Source organism: Phaethon lepturus, unplaced genomic scaffold (assembly GCF_000687285.1).
Source record: "Phaethon lepturus isolate BGI_N335 unplaced genomic scaffold, ASM68728v1 scaffold14358, whole genome shotgun sequence".
Classification (NCBI taxonomy): domain Eukaryota; kingdom Metazoa; phylum Chordata; class Aves; order Phaethontiformes; family Phaethontidae; genus Phaethon; species Phaethon lepturus.
The window spans coordinates 69,503-85,572 of NW_010555611.1; the positions used below are offsets into that span (position 1 = coordinate 69,503).

At 45.0% G+C, this 16,070-nt stretch overlaps 1 protein-coding gene across 1 annotated transcript in view; it reads right to left on the minus strand.

Moving 5' to 3' along the window:
• Positions 1–16,070, minus strand: part of LOC104624775 — a gene marked incomplete at its 5' end in the record, with an annotated part of 38,618 nt that overhangs the window by 12,763 nt on the left and 9,785 nt on the right. Inside the window, one exon of the mRNA XM_010292225.1 lies at positions 343–396. Within this exon, the coding sequence (XP_010290527.1) occupies positions 343–396 (54 nt within the window). The remainder of the gene's footprint in view (positions 1–342; positions 397–16,070) is intronic.

Consider the following 16,070-nt stretch of genomic DNA (forward strand, 5'->3'; position numbering starts at 1 on the left):
GATCTGCACTTCCCTCGGTAAAGAAGGATCCAAATGACACCCTACAGGACAGCTACGCATAACTGTATGAGCTCACAGCAGGGGTTGTACACTTTCACTCCAAGGAAGCTTTGAATGCATGACCTCCAAAATGGAAAAGCCAGTGTACTATTAGCCTTGTCAGCACCCAACCTAAATTGCAACTACAGTCTACACTCCAGACTAGCAACTTCTGTTATGCAGCTGATCAAGCCACAGGAAACCTCCAGAAATAATCTTCTGCGCTGAGATGTTCAAAGAGAATCACCACATTTAGATACATGTGGAAAGATGAAGGAACTGCACCTGAAAAGGGCAACTTACATGAATTTTAATAACTCTAGTCTTCGCTCCACAATTCTTCTTGAGCAGCATCTTCTGAAAGAGAAGTAGAATCCAGGGATTAGTAGCAGTAGCATGAGGGAACAGAATGAGGGAAGTTGTAGGGAATCTCTTTTCATCAACAGTTAATTAGCAAACAAGATGGATGGATGGTTAAGTGAGATGTGAAAGACTAAGAATTACCAGAGGTAGCCATCAACTAATCAACCTGAGACTGGCTCACCCAATCTGCATAGAGTCCTTTGGCAGTGGCCGATACCCTCAATTTCAAAAGAACATACAAGAAATTCCACAGAAAAAGAGATGAACAACTGCCTAAAAGGCAGTTTCTTCCAAATTTCTGTCAATTAGTGGTTGGACTCTGCCCTGAAGCAGGTGAATTTATCATCCTTTTATGAAGAAAAAATATAGTCTATTTAATGTAAATGTGGATGTTCCTATTATTTAACAGTTATTTCCATTATGTTTATTTATTTAGAATTAAAAACAAGGTAAAACGCACTCACCCACAGTCCTAAATCCCTTCACCATATACTGTGAGAGCCATTAAAGTTGTCATAACATATGAACCGCACAATTTAGCAAACAGGATATACTTGAAACAGCAATTACTCCATGTAACTACAGAAATAAACAGGTGAGTTACAGCCCTATCCCAGTTCTGAGGCAGTGCTTTGAAAGTTGGCAAGTGAATAAAATCATTCTTTCCCCTCAAAAAATTTCCAAAAAACAACTCAAAGTGGAAAAACAAGGCTTCAAGAGAGAACAGTTTTTCTGTAAAAAATACTTAAACTACGTTTTCCATAGTGAAAAACTTGGTGATGTAGGAATGTCAGGAAGAAACGACTCCATCAGCTTTAAAAAAAAAAATTTTCCTAGCTCCTGACTATTTTCTACCCTTTTCCAGTTGGAAAGCAGTGTGAAGTGTGGGAAAACACTCCACACACACTTTACCAAAGCAACTGAAGTGATTTTCAGATTAAGTTCTTAACACAGAAGACCTGTAGAAAGACATCCCACTATCTTACCAGTATGGACAGTAAAGAGTGAGACCTTTCTACTTCTTCTCTCCTTTTGTTTGTAGTCTTCCTGCTTTTTTCCAGTAGAAGACAAGATAAAAACAACACAGTAAAGGAAGCCTTAGAAATTCAAAAATCTTAAAAAAAAAAAAAAAAAAAAACCAAAAAAAAAACCACACAACAACAACAAAAAACACCAAACACCAAAACAACCCACACACAACCCCCAAAAACCTCAGAAGAAAAAAGACAAAAAAAAAACTGAGGACAGTGCTCAGGTGAAAGTATGAATTATTTTTCCAGCAGAATGTACTGCTTGGGGGCACATGGGAAAAGAATTCCCACTCCTCTGCCACCTTCTGTCATTCTACATGCCATGAACACATCTTTGCAGTCCCAATCCACACAGCTGCCCAAAACTTGGAGACCCACCCACCATTTCTACACATATCAGCCTCTTGGATCTAAAATCCATCCCTCAGCACCCTCACAGCCACTTACACGCCTGCAAAAGAGACAGGCACTGCAGCAAGTCTTGAAACTTGTACATGAATAGTTTGGGGCCTGAGGAAAGTGCATTTCACTGTCCAAGCATGCATGGGGGAGAAGGGAGGTGCTGCAAGGATTTTGAGCTTTCTCTCCTAATCCTGTAGCAGATGAATCCTAATGCTGTGTTTGTTATTCAAAGGGCTCAACAGCTGCCATGCCTGATGCCTCTGCCCCCAGATCTGCCCTGGCAGCACAGGCTGCTGTGTCAGCACAGCACCAAGGTTTCTAACCTAGAAGGACCCAACAGGTCTGTGCACAAACCAGCTAGAAGGAGACACAGGGAACTGGTGAACTGAACTAACCCGAGCCTGTGCTGTCCAACTAAGCAAGTAATTCTCTGGGAATTTCTATAAAACAACGTGTGTCTCCATTCCCAGCCAGGCTGCAAGGCAGTTATTGTAAGGCTGGTACTTTCTCTGAGGTTACTGCCTTTAAGATCCCCTGCAACCACACAGTGAAAAAAACTTAGAAGGAGGGAGAACTCAGTGTGGCTGACAAACCCCAGGGGTGCAGGAAAGGGAAAAGAGAGGAGTTGTGAGGTCTTGAAAAGTTTTGGTCTCTCTGCAAGTCTTCTAGACTGCTATGAAATGTTGGCTGGTGGGGATGAGGAAGGGTAAGCTAGATAGTTCAAGCCACAAGCCCACTGGTGGGGTAAAATATGCAAGACAAAGTAGGGTCAAGCAATGAAAGTGAGAATCAAGACTCCGGGTTTCAAGTCCCATCCTTTGGAAGAAGAGTGCTGTTACTCAGGGACATACCCTGCCACACCCCATGTGACTACAAACCACGTGGCTTTGGGCAAGACTCTCAGCTTCTCCAGGCTGCTGCAAGGCTGAGCTTTGGCTGAACCCCCAAGGACAGAGCAAGGCTGTGACACCAAATTCCACAGTGTCTCAGTAGCTCCACAGGATCCTCTGCTGAAAGAGGAAAAGTATCTTTAAACACAATTCTGCTGGCCAGGGAGCAAGTACACCACCTTCCAGTACAGCCCAACAGGGTCCAATACCTAACAAGGTCCCATCCACAGATTCCCCCAATGACTCCATTTGGCTGCAACAAGAGACATTATTTCCCAACTACAAATTAGAAGAGGCAGTGAGATCTCATTCTGGCCTGCTGTTAAAATGTATAGGGAGGAACAGGGATAGCAATTACAAGATGACAAAGACTGACTGAAAAGTTTGAACTACCCTGTGGATGGACAGACAACCAGCCAGACTCTACCAAGAGGAATTCAAGTGCTCAGCTGTATCAAGTCCTACACTCCTGGCAGAAAACAGAGGTGCTCTTTTAGCTTATGCTGTCGTGGTGAGCTTTAATCATATGAGGATCTTACCACTATTTGCATTATTGCTATGGTTCAAAAGGGCTGCATTGTGCAGCAAGAGCAGGATGGACTTAATAGTAAAAATCAAAACATGACATCCCCTCATCTGCAGGCTGTAAAACTGGAGCATAAACCTCAGCAGAGGAAGCTCTTTGGAACAGCTGGGTTTTCCTACTTCCACTTAGACTGGAAGCGGAGCAAGACCATTTGTGCTACACTCTTCCAGCTTCACTACAAGGGTCCAAGACAGGCATAAGAGACAAAACTGAGGGAGGTAGAGAGACAAGTCAGCCACATGATCCTGCAGCTGGAGAATGATTTAGTAGAAAGCCAGTTATCAAATGTTATTCCATTTAATCAAATTGCTTCTACCTCACTTGCAGCCACACGCTCTCTGCACCCAGCACAGTAAAGCCATGCTTTACAAAAAGTACATCAAGCATCTTTGTACGGTTTTCCGTCCCCCAGTTTTCCCTTTCCTTGCCAAACCTGAGCACAGACTTTCGGATGAGGAAGCTAAAACACAGTGCTGCCTAGCAACAGCCAGGGACTTTCCACGGCAGCCTCTCATCCTCCCTCCGGAGACCTCCACGTCACAAGCCAGCCACGAGATGCAGCAACTCATTAACTCCTATTTACATAGACACAAGGCAGAGCTGAAATAACATTTATTTGGATACATGACTTGCAGTAGCCTAAAGCCAGGAGGAATGGCCTTATAAGAAAGGTGATACATCCCGTTTAGTAACCCCAGGATTATTCCTAACTACTAGACCAATCTGGAAGTGCTGTTTTATTTCCTTGAGTTATTTTTTTTGGAGCTATGGCAAGGAGAAGAGCAGAGATTTGCCGAAGGTCATGGAGAATGTTAGTAAGCAGAGTTGAGAATAAACAGTAGGGTTTGGTTTTTGAGACTTTCTTCCACCTGCAGAAAAGGAAATGGAAGAAAAAGAGGCAGTGTCTGTGCTCAGCCTCCCTATTTCAGTTAAAAAGTCCCTCCTGCTGGTCTCTGGCAGAGCTGTTGGCATCAGAGCTGAAACCCATAGCTTGGGAGCACTATTATTTGCATGAAGGAAAGTTTATTTTATGATCTGCTGTGGCTTCTACTAAAAAGGAGGAAATGACATGACTAAGGAAATGTGGAAAGTCTTTTTGAGGGCACAATAGTTATGCCTCACTCTAAAAATAAGGCTGAATTGGAATATTTTAGGGTTAAATTCACAGAAAACAGCAGAATCAGTTCAGCCTAAGAACCTTCCCACCGATCTCACCTCCCGTTACACAAATACTCTCTGCTCCAAGCCCAGTGACTCTCTCCATCCTAGACTTACGTTGAAAAGAAAGTTGTGGGACTGGAAATGATCACTTAGAGCATTTACATTTAGCGAACAACATGCGGTAATGAACCCCTGAACAGGCACACGTGGCTTTGCTGCACATCACTGCCATATCAAAATACCACATTAACAGCAGAGGTGAACCACCACCCCTGCTTCCCTCAGAGCACAGCCCTCTCCCTAGTGCAGCCTTCCTTCAGGAGACATCTCCAGTTGGGCAGTTAGGCTCCAAGTCCTCTAACACTGACTTCAGCAGTTCTGAACTAACCCAGACGGTAAGTGGTGCATGCATGTGCTTGCTTATGTGCGCAAGCTACTATACCCAGAACTATAGTATACAAACTGCATCATCCAGATGACTGTAGTATATATTAACAAACAAAATATAGGTATTCTTAATGCAAGGCCATTCTAGGAATAGTGAAATCCTCAAGAAGGATGAATTTATGTCACAGTACTGCAGTTCAAAAATAAATATGTAAAACTCTGGCAATGAACAGTTTAAAGGCAGGCACCACAGCTTAATTTTCAAACATTTAAGAGTTTAAACAATCTCTTAAATCAGTGTACAATGCAAAATACCAGCTAGTATATTAATAAACACCTTTCATCTTACATCTGCTTTTTATACACACATTTCTATTTTTAGAATGGTTTCATTTTTCACTACCTCCATAGGATAAAGCAACAGCTCTATTGTCTGCTGGTGGGGGTTTTTTATTATTATTATTATTAATTTAATTATCTGGCTGTAGCTTTAAACCTAATGGCGTGTCTAGAGTTGGAGGCAGTTTAACTACTACCATTTTTTCAAACCAGATTAGTCTATTTCATGCCAGACAGTATAGGAACTCTCAGTTCAACTTAACTCATCATTTAATTTACAATAAATCAGCTCACTTCATCAAATGCTACATACTGATATACAACCAGCTTGCTACAACTTAAGAATTTCACAGGGATTTTCACTTGCTTAATGAAAAATACTTCAAAATTTTTAAAAGTCTGTATTGAATAGCTGTACTGTAACTTGACTCACAAGACGGACTGTAGAAGAACATCAAGCAGGGCAAAAGTCTGCCTTTCATTAGTTTTGCTGAGGACCCTCCACAGATGGGCTGGTGCACTTTGACTGAAGGTATGGACATGTCTGTCAGATGTTGACATCTTAAAGCTCTTGACAGGTTATGAAGTTTTAAGCAGACCAAGTTTTAAGCAAAAGTCTCCTTGGCTCCATAACTCTTGTTTTAATTCCATGCCTATCAGACAGTTTCCCAGTTACCCAGAGTCTTCCAGGAACAAGGCGGCAGACAAAGCTTGAATGTCTGTCACAGAAAATATAAAAACAGACTTGATGATGTTGCTTTGTTTGGAAAAAGAACCAAGAGAGAAAACATTACAATGTGAGGAGAAACTGCACTCTTAAGTCATAGCAGAAGGCTGATGTAAAGGGAGAAACCATGCCCAGTGATGCAATGTCCATAAAGACAAAAAACAACAGAAAGGCAGTGAAGCAGCTCCATGGCCCCAATAAGCAGAGGCTGAAGGGGCCTGAACAAGATGCTTCTTGTGACAGGGAGGTGAAGCAGATGTCAGTGCAGAAGAAACACCAATGCCTGAGCTCCAGCCCCATGTCACTCCTAGTGCACATGCCAAGCTGGCCAGGGGAGCATGACACAATGGCCCTTCTCTCCTGGGAAGGCATTTGAGAGCAAGGAGCCTGCCCGACCCCCTTCCCTACTGGCCCCCAAAACCAGGTTTGGGCCAGGAGAAGCAGCCTTCCCCACCAGCCAGCTGCCAAACAAAGTCTGTCCTCTGCCCCACCACCGCTCAGGCAGGGAGAGCATGCGGAGGGTTAAGGCACAGGGCAGGGGCACAGCTGCAGCACAGTGGGCAGATGAGGTCAGGCTGCTGCACAAAGTGACTATTGTGCAGCACGCTGAGGCTGCAGGCATCTGCTTGATGGAGTCCCACCTCCATCCCACTGCACGGCATGGGGCGGCCAGCCTGGGGGGTCACAAGCCCACAGCTGCTAGCCACCAGAGAGCCTACAGGCAAACCGGCAGCAGCCTCATGCTGCCAACAAAACGGGATATTTCAGATGGGCCCTTTTTACAGCATGGGCTGAATTAAAGGAAAGGGATCGGCTATCCCCAAAGGCAGCACTCCCACAAGCCAGGCGTGAAACCCCACAAGGCCTCAGCCAGAGCTCAGCAGCAAGGCTGAAGCTTTCAGTGCTCCCCTGACCTGGCAGCTCCAGGCTAAAACACCGCAGCCCAGTGCCCTCTGCTTTTGCAGACATCTCCCATCCAGGCGAGTGGTGCTCAGTGTCCATGCCGCAGGGCACGAGGGAGCTGGGCTGTGGCTCCTGTCCTTTCACCAACATGGTGATGAGTACTCTGCAGGGGCAAAACCAGGTCTGCCCTCCTCATCCATTTAGGAGGATAACAAGGGGCAAAAAAAAAAACTTCTAAAGCTATTTTGTAGGCCGATTTTGGACTGGGGTTTTAAATTCCTTGGCACCAAGCAGTGCTTCTAGGGCAAGGGCATCACCTCATAGCTCTGCAATACAAAAACTGTAAGGAAAAAGAGTAGGTCACAGGCTCCTCCCTACTGCTGAAGCAGCTCCAGCTGACCTTACCCCCCAGCCAGGCTCAGGCTCTCAGGCACACATGACTTTAATCAGCAGAGAAACAAGGGGGCCAGGCCTTCCCAACGATCACCTGAGGGTACGCAACATTTGCATCATTCCTGTAGTCCTCAGCCAGGGATGCCCTGAGCCAGAGGAGCACTCACTGTCTGGGCCCAGGGGTTCGAGGCTGCTACCCAGACGTGGACACGAGCTCCCTGCCCAGCCCCTGCAGCAGCACAGCACCGGGAGGGCTGTATTTCAGCCACAGCCTTAAATCACAATTATCATCTGTCACAGTCTGCAGACTGCTCCACCAGAAGTTGAACAGCCTCACAGCACTTTAAAATACAGGCTAATTCAAGTGGTTTGGCCAAGAGTCTCCTCCTACAAAAACAAATCACAGCATCTGGCGACTAAGTTGTGGTGATACTGCAGAATATCCTGAAAAGTCTCTGAACTCTTAAGAAAGTTGTTTCTGTTTCATATTCAGTTCCATTAGTTATTAAAGCTTTTTTTGCCACATTTATTCCCCAGTCTGTCTGAAATCCCTGCAAAACATCAACACAGTGTCTCTCACTGTCATAAAGGGCCCCCATTTCTATCAGAGAGGGAGAGCCCGAGTTTTCCAAGCAGCACCTCTGACACCAAGTACCACAAATCCACAGCTTCCATTTAGTGCAAACATTGACTACATAGCACCTCTGGACAGGGCAGCAGAGGAAATGCTGATTGCTAAGTGATCATTGAGAATAAATTCAAATTAAAAAAGAAAAAAAAAACAGACAAGGCCTTACAAAAAAGTACACTGCAGGGACTTGCCCAGGATCACACACTCAGCAAATGGTGGACTATGAAAACCACAACAAAATAACTTCTGTGGTCACCAAAATCCCCTCCAACACTATGTCATTAGTCACCTCATTTTGTGTACTGCTGGGAGGGGCTCAGCTGCTACTGCTGAAGAGAAATAGGTGAGAGCCTACAGCAAATACACAATGGGCCTGAACCCCAGGTGAGTCTTAACTGGCACAACAGCAAGTTAATCCCACAAGTGACTGCTCTCTGAAAAAGCACAAGCCTGTCACATCTCACTCCGGAAGGACACGCAGGTGATCACAGCAGAGTGGCACCAGGCTGCTGGGCCTGGTCAACGCCTGCTACAGAAGAGTGTAAGCCGAAGCCTGGCCAGCAAGGTCTGCCACCTGGCAGAGCATCCAAATTCCGACTGCTTTCAAGGCCCAGAGAGCAGATAATTTTTTTAAATTATAGGCTTCTTTTTGAAGTTCTCCCTGAATATCACGCTAGAGCCACAGGTAATGCAAACACAGATACCTACTACACAGTTATGGTGTAAGCAAACAGATTTTCTGCCTGTCTGTAGGCAATTTTCTACTGCTCCTCTGTCATCTTTGTGGCATACGGTCTCCAGATACGCTCTGGATCCATACAGAAGCCCTGTCCCCCTAGGCACTGATAAAACAGGCCAGATTTGCCCTGGCACTTTTAGTGCTAGCCCTTCAATTTGAATTTGGGGACAGAAGAAGTGAACACTCTGTATGGAGCATCTCTGGCTCAGCAGCCGCTTCCCCTGCTGGTCTGGCAGAGTCCAAGTCTGCTGATCCGCAGGGTACATCAGATGGTTCATCTATTCACTCCTCGCCAACCCCAAAATCCCTCGCTGAGCTTTCTTTGAGGCCTGGGGAAAAAAAAAAAAAGCAGAGTTCCATTTGTGCAGGAAACAGACCTGACCAAAAACTCCATCACCTGTGGAGTAATAAAAATATAAAGAAGGGAAGAAGGGGCAGAATTCATTAATTCCTCATCACCCATCTGCACATGCCAAAGTTACCGAAGTTCAAATGCTGGGCTCACCCCTCCTGCTCATTAGAGCCTGGGAAAGGAGAAGGGGTGTGAAGGGACAGGGGGTCTAGTTTCACAGCTGGCAGGCATGGTAGTGGCTCCTGAGAAAAAGCTTACAAGGGTTTTAATTCAGCGTTGCCAACGTGACTGTTTCCTCCCTTCGTTCCTGGCCTTGGCTCCAAAGCTGTCCACAGGGAACATCCAGTCTAGTCTAACCTATCATCTGATGTCTCTATAGTTTGTCTCACTTCTGCAGTCCCAGCTTGCAACTGTTAACTGAACCCTTGACTTGGATGTGACTCCAAAGCCCTCCCTCCCCACAGACTTTTGCCATAGGCAGAGCTAGGGCAGAAGGCACGCTGCCTCCTTCGGCTTTATCCCGTTCCCTTCAGCTCTGCTGCTGCAGCACAGGGGAGATGGCAGTGCTGGGGCCCTGAAACAACCAAGGCCCAGACATTTCCACCATTTGCTGTTTAAACGCTGTACCCAAGCACACCAAGAAGGGGTTAAGACATTAGCATAAGTCAGGCAATAGCGTAAACAGAGTTTCCTCTAACCAGGGAGACAGAGAGGGCTCTGAAAGTCACACAGCTGTATACCCTGGGAAAGAAAAAAAAAAATTTAGATCAGTGAAAGGTACAGACTCTTGTCAGCTGTGACATTACAGGGACACAAAGAGGAAGAGAATCCACAGATGGCTGCTCCAAATCCAAAGGACACAGGTGCTACCAGAGCGTATGCCAGGTTACCTTTATACCATCCTCAGCTAACTGAAAAAAACTACAAAAAACTCTGAAGACTTTCTGCAAGCCACAGGGCCTCATGCATACCAGCCAGAAAGTGAACAGCCTAGGCACCTGGGACACCAGATTTCCAGAACAGACTGTATGTTTGCACAGGTTGGCCGTGGCAGAGAAAATGATAGCTGTATGCATGAAAGGCAAAAGAAAAAAAGAAAAAAGAAACAGCTCAAAATTGTTTCAAGTCTAGGTTTTTAAGCCAATTTCTTAATGTTTTTGAGCCAGCCTGAATGTTTTAGATGCTGATATCAGGTATTTATGTTCAAAAGTATAAATTCTTGGCACTGAATACCTGTTTGTTAGCCCAAAAACCTGCCCTAAAGGGTATAGTTAGCACAAGGGACTTTTCAGGAGGTATAAAACCCACACTGCATCTGTCACAGAAAACATCTAATGGAGATCAGTGGGCTTGTCTGAGGAGAACCTGGGAGATGCACCTTTTCAGCAGATTCTTAGCCAGAGGGTTGGTCTTAGTGGAGCTTCTTAGAAATAGGGCACATGAAGTACACCTATTGAGTAAATCCTTTCCTCAAATGAGGAAAGGATTTTTCAGTGGCATGGAAGGCAGGCCTGGCCTGTGCTTCACAACAGAAACCTCAAAAGGTGACTCTGAATCACCCCCCACCCTCTCTCCACCTGAGTGCAAAGGACATTAGCCCATGGGACCCTTGCCTTGGGTTCAGCTGGTGCTGTTGGGAACACTCACAAAGGCAGCTTCAAGCAGAAAACACACAAGGTCTCATCTTCAGATGAGAACCTGGATTTGTGGACAGTGGAGGAACTCTGAAAAAGCCAAATGCAGACTGACTGCATAAACAGCTCTGGGAAGCCAAAACAAGCCTGTCTCAAACAAACAAGCAAACATCCCAAGCCATGGGGCTTGCTCAGGCTCCACAGAGTCTGAATGCACGGCACAGAGCCCTGCTCCTTCTCCTCCCACGACACACACACACACGTGTACATGTCATGTCTGCCTAGCCCCACAGCATATTTCAGCATCTTCTCCTTTCACATGACTATGTCTATTTGTGAGATTCCATTTGTTTGCATGAACACACGAAAATAATTTTACATAAACAATTCCTATATTAGAAATTACAGGCCAGAAGATGATTAACAAACCAGAGAAATTTCAAAGAGACTTTCATGAAGTGGGATTAGTAGAAAATTAATAACCACAGAGAGAAATGATGATGTAACCCACCTGTTCCCACATTCCCCACCCTACCACCTATCCCCTGCTCCCCCACCTTGCTGAACCTCACATACACCTCAGTGACAAGGGAACATGATGAAGTGGCTAGCCAGCTAATAGGATAAAGGTCTCTTACTCCAGGGAGCTAATCCATTTATGCAGCACATCATTAACCACTGTGCTCGGAAAACGTTCTCCTGGGGTGGTGCTTGCGGGTTGAATCTTAGAGCTTGTGGTGGGGTTTGACCTACCAACTTTGAAAGGGCTGGCCTACGTCTGCTCGCAAGGATTTCAGAGGAGCCAGTATCCCCCGTCTGGTGCTTTGTCCTTCCTCTTAAGTAGGTGAATGGTTCCTTTCAGCGCTGGTGATCAGCGCTCATGGATTCTGATAGCCTGTTGCATCCCTTTATTCACATCCTCATGGCTGCATATGACTCAAGATGGCACAGAAGCTGGTCCAGGGAAGCCTCCCCGATGCAAGAAGCAATACAACCAATTCGGCAAACAGTGCTTTTCTCTGGACACTTACCAATGCGCTGAGCTTCGGCATCTCCACTTGTCCATGGGTGCCAGCACAGGATACATTACTCCTGCCAATGTTTTGACCCTTCCCTGTGTGAAAGCAGTGATGTGCCAGCTCAGAGCCAGAAGCAGGCTGCTACCTTTCTAAACAGGTGTCAGCAGAGCACAGCAACCCTTAGAGCTGTGCCCGAAGAACTAGTTGGAGAACTGCTGACCTCATGTATGCCACTCCATCGTCTGCCTCAAGATCCACTTTCCAAATAGTTGGAAATAAACCTTCAACTCAATAGCCCATAAGATCCATATCAGAGCCTGTATAACACATGCCAGTGCTCATAAACACATGCATCAATTTTAACACAAAAATCATTTTGGTGTTTCCTTTTTTCACTCCAGGATTTTGGCCCATGTCATGCTTATGAAATGGTCATGTCCTAGAACCGTGAGGGATGGTTCACCCACCATACTGTAGAAGGGCAAAAGTTCAGATGATCTCATTAAAAGAAGAAAGAGCAGAGTACAAAGGCAGATCTGAATGTCTCAAGGCCACATTCATTAAGATCCTCTGTGCAGAAAAAGGTTGATAATAAAAGCAAAAATTTATACCACATTTATATGAATAGTTTTGAGGGTGTTTGAGTGATTTGGATGCTTGCATCTGGAAAGCAAATGAACCAGTGTCTCAACTCAGTGCAGAATTTTACAGTGGACCAAGCAATATAGACAAGTCTTACAGTTGCAGCAGTAGTTACTGCTGCTTTCTACTTCTAACCCTACCAGTAGCCACATGATGAGATAGCTATCTGATTTTTTTCAGCTTCTTGTGGTTTACCGTTTCACCCCTCTCTAGGGTCTTTCCATAGGCTATTTAGCATAACTGCCTATAGTAAAAGAGTCTGCAAAATGCAGATGGGAAGAATTAGCACATCAAAAATGCCCTTCACACTTCTTGTAGCAGTCAGACTTGAAATGAACATTAGGTGTATGATGAACAAAAAGATACAGGAATACTGAAAAGATGTTGTACTAGAAATCTCTCTGCTCAAAAAAACCTTTTCCAAGACCACCACTGCCACTGCTCATAATTACACTCGTTCTTCTAACAACACTTAGAAACTAACAGAGCTGGCTGTGTTACTCAGAAGATGACAGGAAAATATATTAAGTTGAAAACAAGAGCTTGATTTCTTCGCACACCAAATTCAGAACTACAATGGAAATAAAAGTATCACGAACTCACTGTGATATTTCAGTCAGAGCTCTGAGCAAAGCACCAACAGCTTATGTTTCAAGACTTATATGCTCAATATACAGTCTTACCATCTAGCCAGGTACACCACGTTCTCATGTGAGGCTTGTCTTTCCTGCACATACAGCAAACAATAGCAGTAACAGAGTTTCCTGAACAAACCCAGGGCATTCCCTGACCTAAGGCAGTTTCCCCAGCTGCAAACCACATTGCCTGTAATGTAACAAGTAACAGGTTTACAGCAGTAAGAAAACCAGACATCTGGCTGGCTCCATTTTAAGGATATTTCTACCTATACTAGGAATTGCACAGATCCACTAGCTTTGCAATTTGGAAAGTGATTTCTTAAACAGTTCCTTGTTTCTTAATCATATTATGCCTATGTATCACCATGCCAGAGCCTATAGGAGTGTCTGATGAGCCTCTGAAACAATATGCAAGATAGGGAGTTCCTAAAGTCTCCACAGGTAGGCAAAAGACTTATCTATGCTGTCAAAAATGAGCATGCTTACAATAAGATTGCAAAGTACCTTACAAAGCAATTCAGGATTTCACCCTTTGTGTAACTGCTCAACCTATTTTTTCTATTATCAAATGCATGAAGGTGAAATTATAGCTTGCAAGGATATGCCAGGATCTTAAAACACAAGCACATTTTTAGAATTAAAAATACAGTTTGCCATACCATAGACATGACCACAGGCTTCTCATTTACATTAAGTTCCTAACACTCTAGAGGATCCTCAGTTTTGCAAACTCATTCCTATGGAAATTGCTTTGCACAAGCAAGCGAAGTCCAACAGGAGATTGAAAAGATTATTTTCAATGAGGAGAAGAGAAACCCTATGAAGTTTGCTGGTTAAGTGTCTTCATTGGTGCTTTTTTTAATTTATCTGTGGGCCCCCAGGACACCTATTCAGTTTTGAAACTGAATTTAGAAAAAATGTAATTAATATGGTTTTAGCTTGGAGAGGGAGGGTTCGTCTCTGACTTATCGGTCATCATTTCCTCAAAACCAATTGCAGCTCAGCAAGAAGTGTGTATCTGGGATCACAGCTCTGGAGAAAGGCAGGGAATTTTAGAATTGAATCTGCTCTAGTTTAATTCAGTCTCCATCTACATGAGAAGTAGATGCTTCTATTGAGTGCCGCCTCCTGCAAGATGAGCTGTGGATCAAAGCCCAAAACTCCCATTGTCATCAACAGGCTGAAAGAAAGCATGAGCAGAGCCCAGCAGTGGTGGTTCTCATGTCAGCCAACAATGGAAAGGCTCTTCAGAGCTAAGGCAGAAAATCAGAGCTAAACCCCAGCCCACGCCAAGGACAGCTGTGTTGTTGACAGCCAGGCTGGCTATTCTACCACGCAAAAGCTTGTCTCAAAAACAGTATTTTCTAGAGTGTTTCCTCTAGTCATGGGCTTGGTCTCAAAAGCTCAGAGAGCTTCTGCCCATTGAACAGTAATGGCTACTGCATTTTCAAGTCTCAGACATGGTCTGGGACAAGCTGCTTGCTTTCAGTCTGCAGTGGCAAAACTGGGGCATAAAAGCCCAGCATTAATAGTTAATCTGCACCATCACATGACTGTCCTGTTTCTGCTGTTTCCAAACCCATGCTACCACCTTCCTCCTTCTCACCGACGGGCATTGCCTCACAGGGAGGCTGCAGGGTGCAAAGCACACCTGTGTGACCTCTCAAGCACCAGTGCCAAGGTGTGCTGGACTAGGAAGGTGTCCTACTTCAGAGATATGGGGCTATGCAGTGCCAGCAGAAAGTAAAGGGATAAACAGCTCTTGCTTTTCTGTTTCTTGCTACCATTGCTTCTGCACAGTGCTTTGAACAAGTCTCTTGCGCTCTGATTTTTAAGCACCGGCAGCCCCTGCTATCTCATGGGTGCTGGTTTCTAAGAGACTGGTCACTTGCGTAAGTGCTTAAGATGGGAATTCAATGCTTGGTGGTGGTAAGTAGAAACAGAGTTAGACTAACCTAACTCTTCCGCTCATTTCGGTTTCTTAATCTATATAATAAAGTCAGAAAAGCAAGCAGAAAACTTCTACCACCATCACACATTCTCTGGACTACATGAGGAATAACTAGCTTGGTTCCACCAAATAGCCATTTGGCCTTTCCAATCTCCTCAAGCTCACCTCACTGATCCTCTGAAGCAGTGAACTGTAAGGCTTTCTCCTTTTCAGAGGTTGCTACCATAAGCAAAAGATGTAACTTATCACGCCTGAAGAGAGATCCATTCATCTGCAGACAAAATACAACATGGGCAGTGACAGCATATGGTAAAGCAGTCTGCAAACTCCTTTTCTCCCCAGGCAAGGATGAGATATTTGTATCACAATGAGCCACATGCTGAGGGAGGATTGGGAAGGGAGAGGTATCTGGCCAACTCCACAGCCGCATTGGGGCCCAACCCAGGCAGCCCTTCTAGTCCAAACACACCAAGGCTGGGGGAGGTGAGGACAATCCAGCCCTACTGCAGAGAGCACTGTAGAGAAGGTCCTGACCTTCACTTCCAAGCAACATCTACCAACTGGTCTTGCTGGAAGGTATAAACAGGTTGCAGTAAATCTGCCAGGCCCTCAAGGCTACTTGGGCTGAATTCAAAGAGTGGGCAAGAGAGCATGCCAGTATTATCCTTCTGCACTGTACTGTGTGAAAACAAGAAACAAAACAACTTTTGGAAAATCTTCTTCAAAAAGGACCCGCAACAGCCAACACACATGGGACAGAACAGGGATATGCTGCAGGATGGCCACCCTTGGGTAGCCAACCCAGCACCCACTCTGTGGCTGCCATTCACCCCACTTCAAATCACATTTTGACCAGTTGTGGTGTTGTTGCAGTTAGGATCTCTAGGTTTTGCCAAATGATGATTTTTGTGGCTTGCTGGCAGCTCACCATAAACCACTGCCAGCAGGTATGGGAGGCTGGGCTTTTCCTTGTACTAGTTCACTAGGAATTATTCTCTGTGATGCTTTGAGAGAAAAATGCTCAAGACCCAACCTTGTCCATTCACAAGCAGAGATTCTGACAGCCACTTCCAGGTGGGAGCACTTTTTTTTTTTTCCTCTTCCCAAAATTTGCTCCCTCCAGGCCTACCTACTCCTCAGAGTCACACCAAGAGTTCAAGCTGCACACTGTATCACCAGCATCAGTCAGGACTTCTCCCTAAGTCACATCCCAAGGACACATGCCAGTGTGCCCATATGCCCA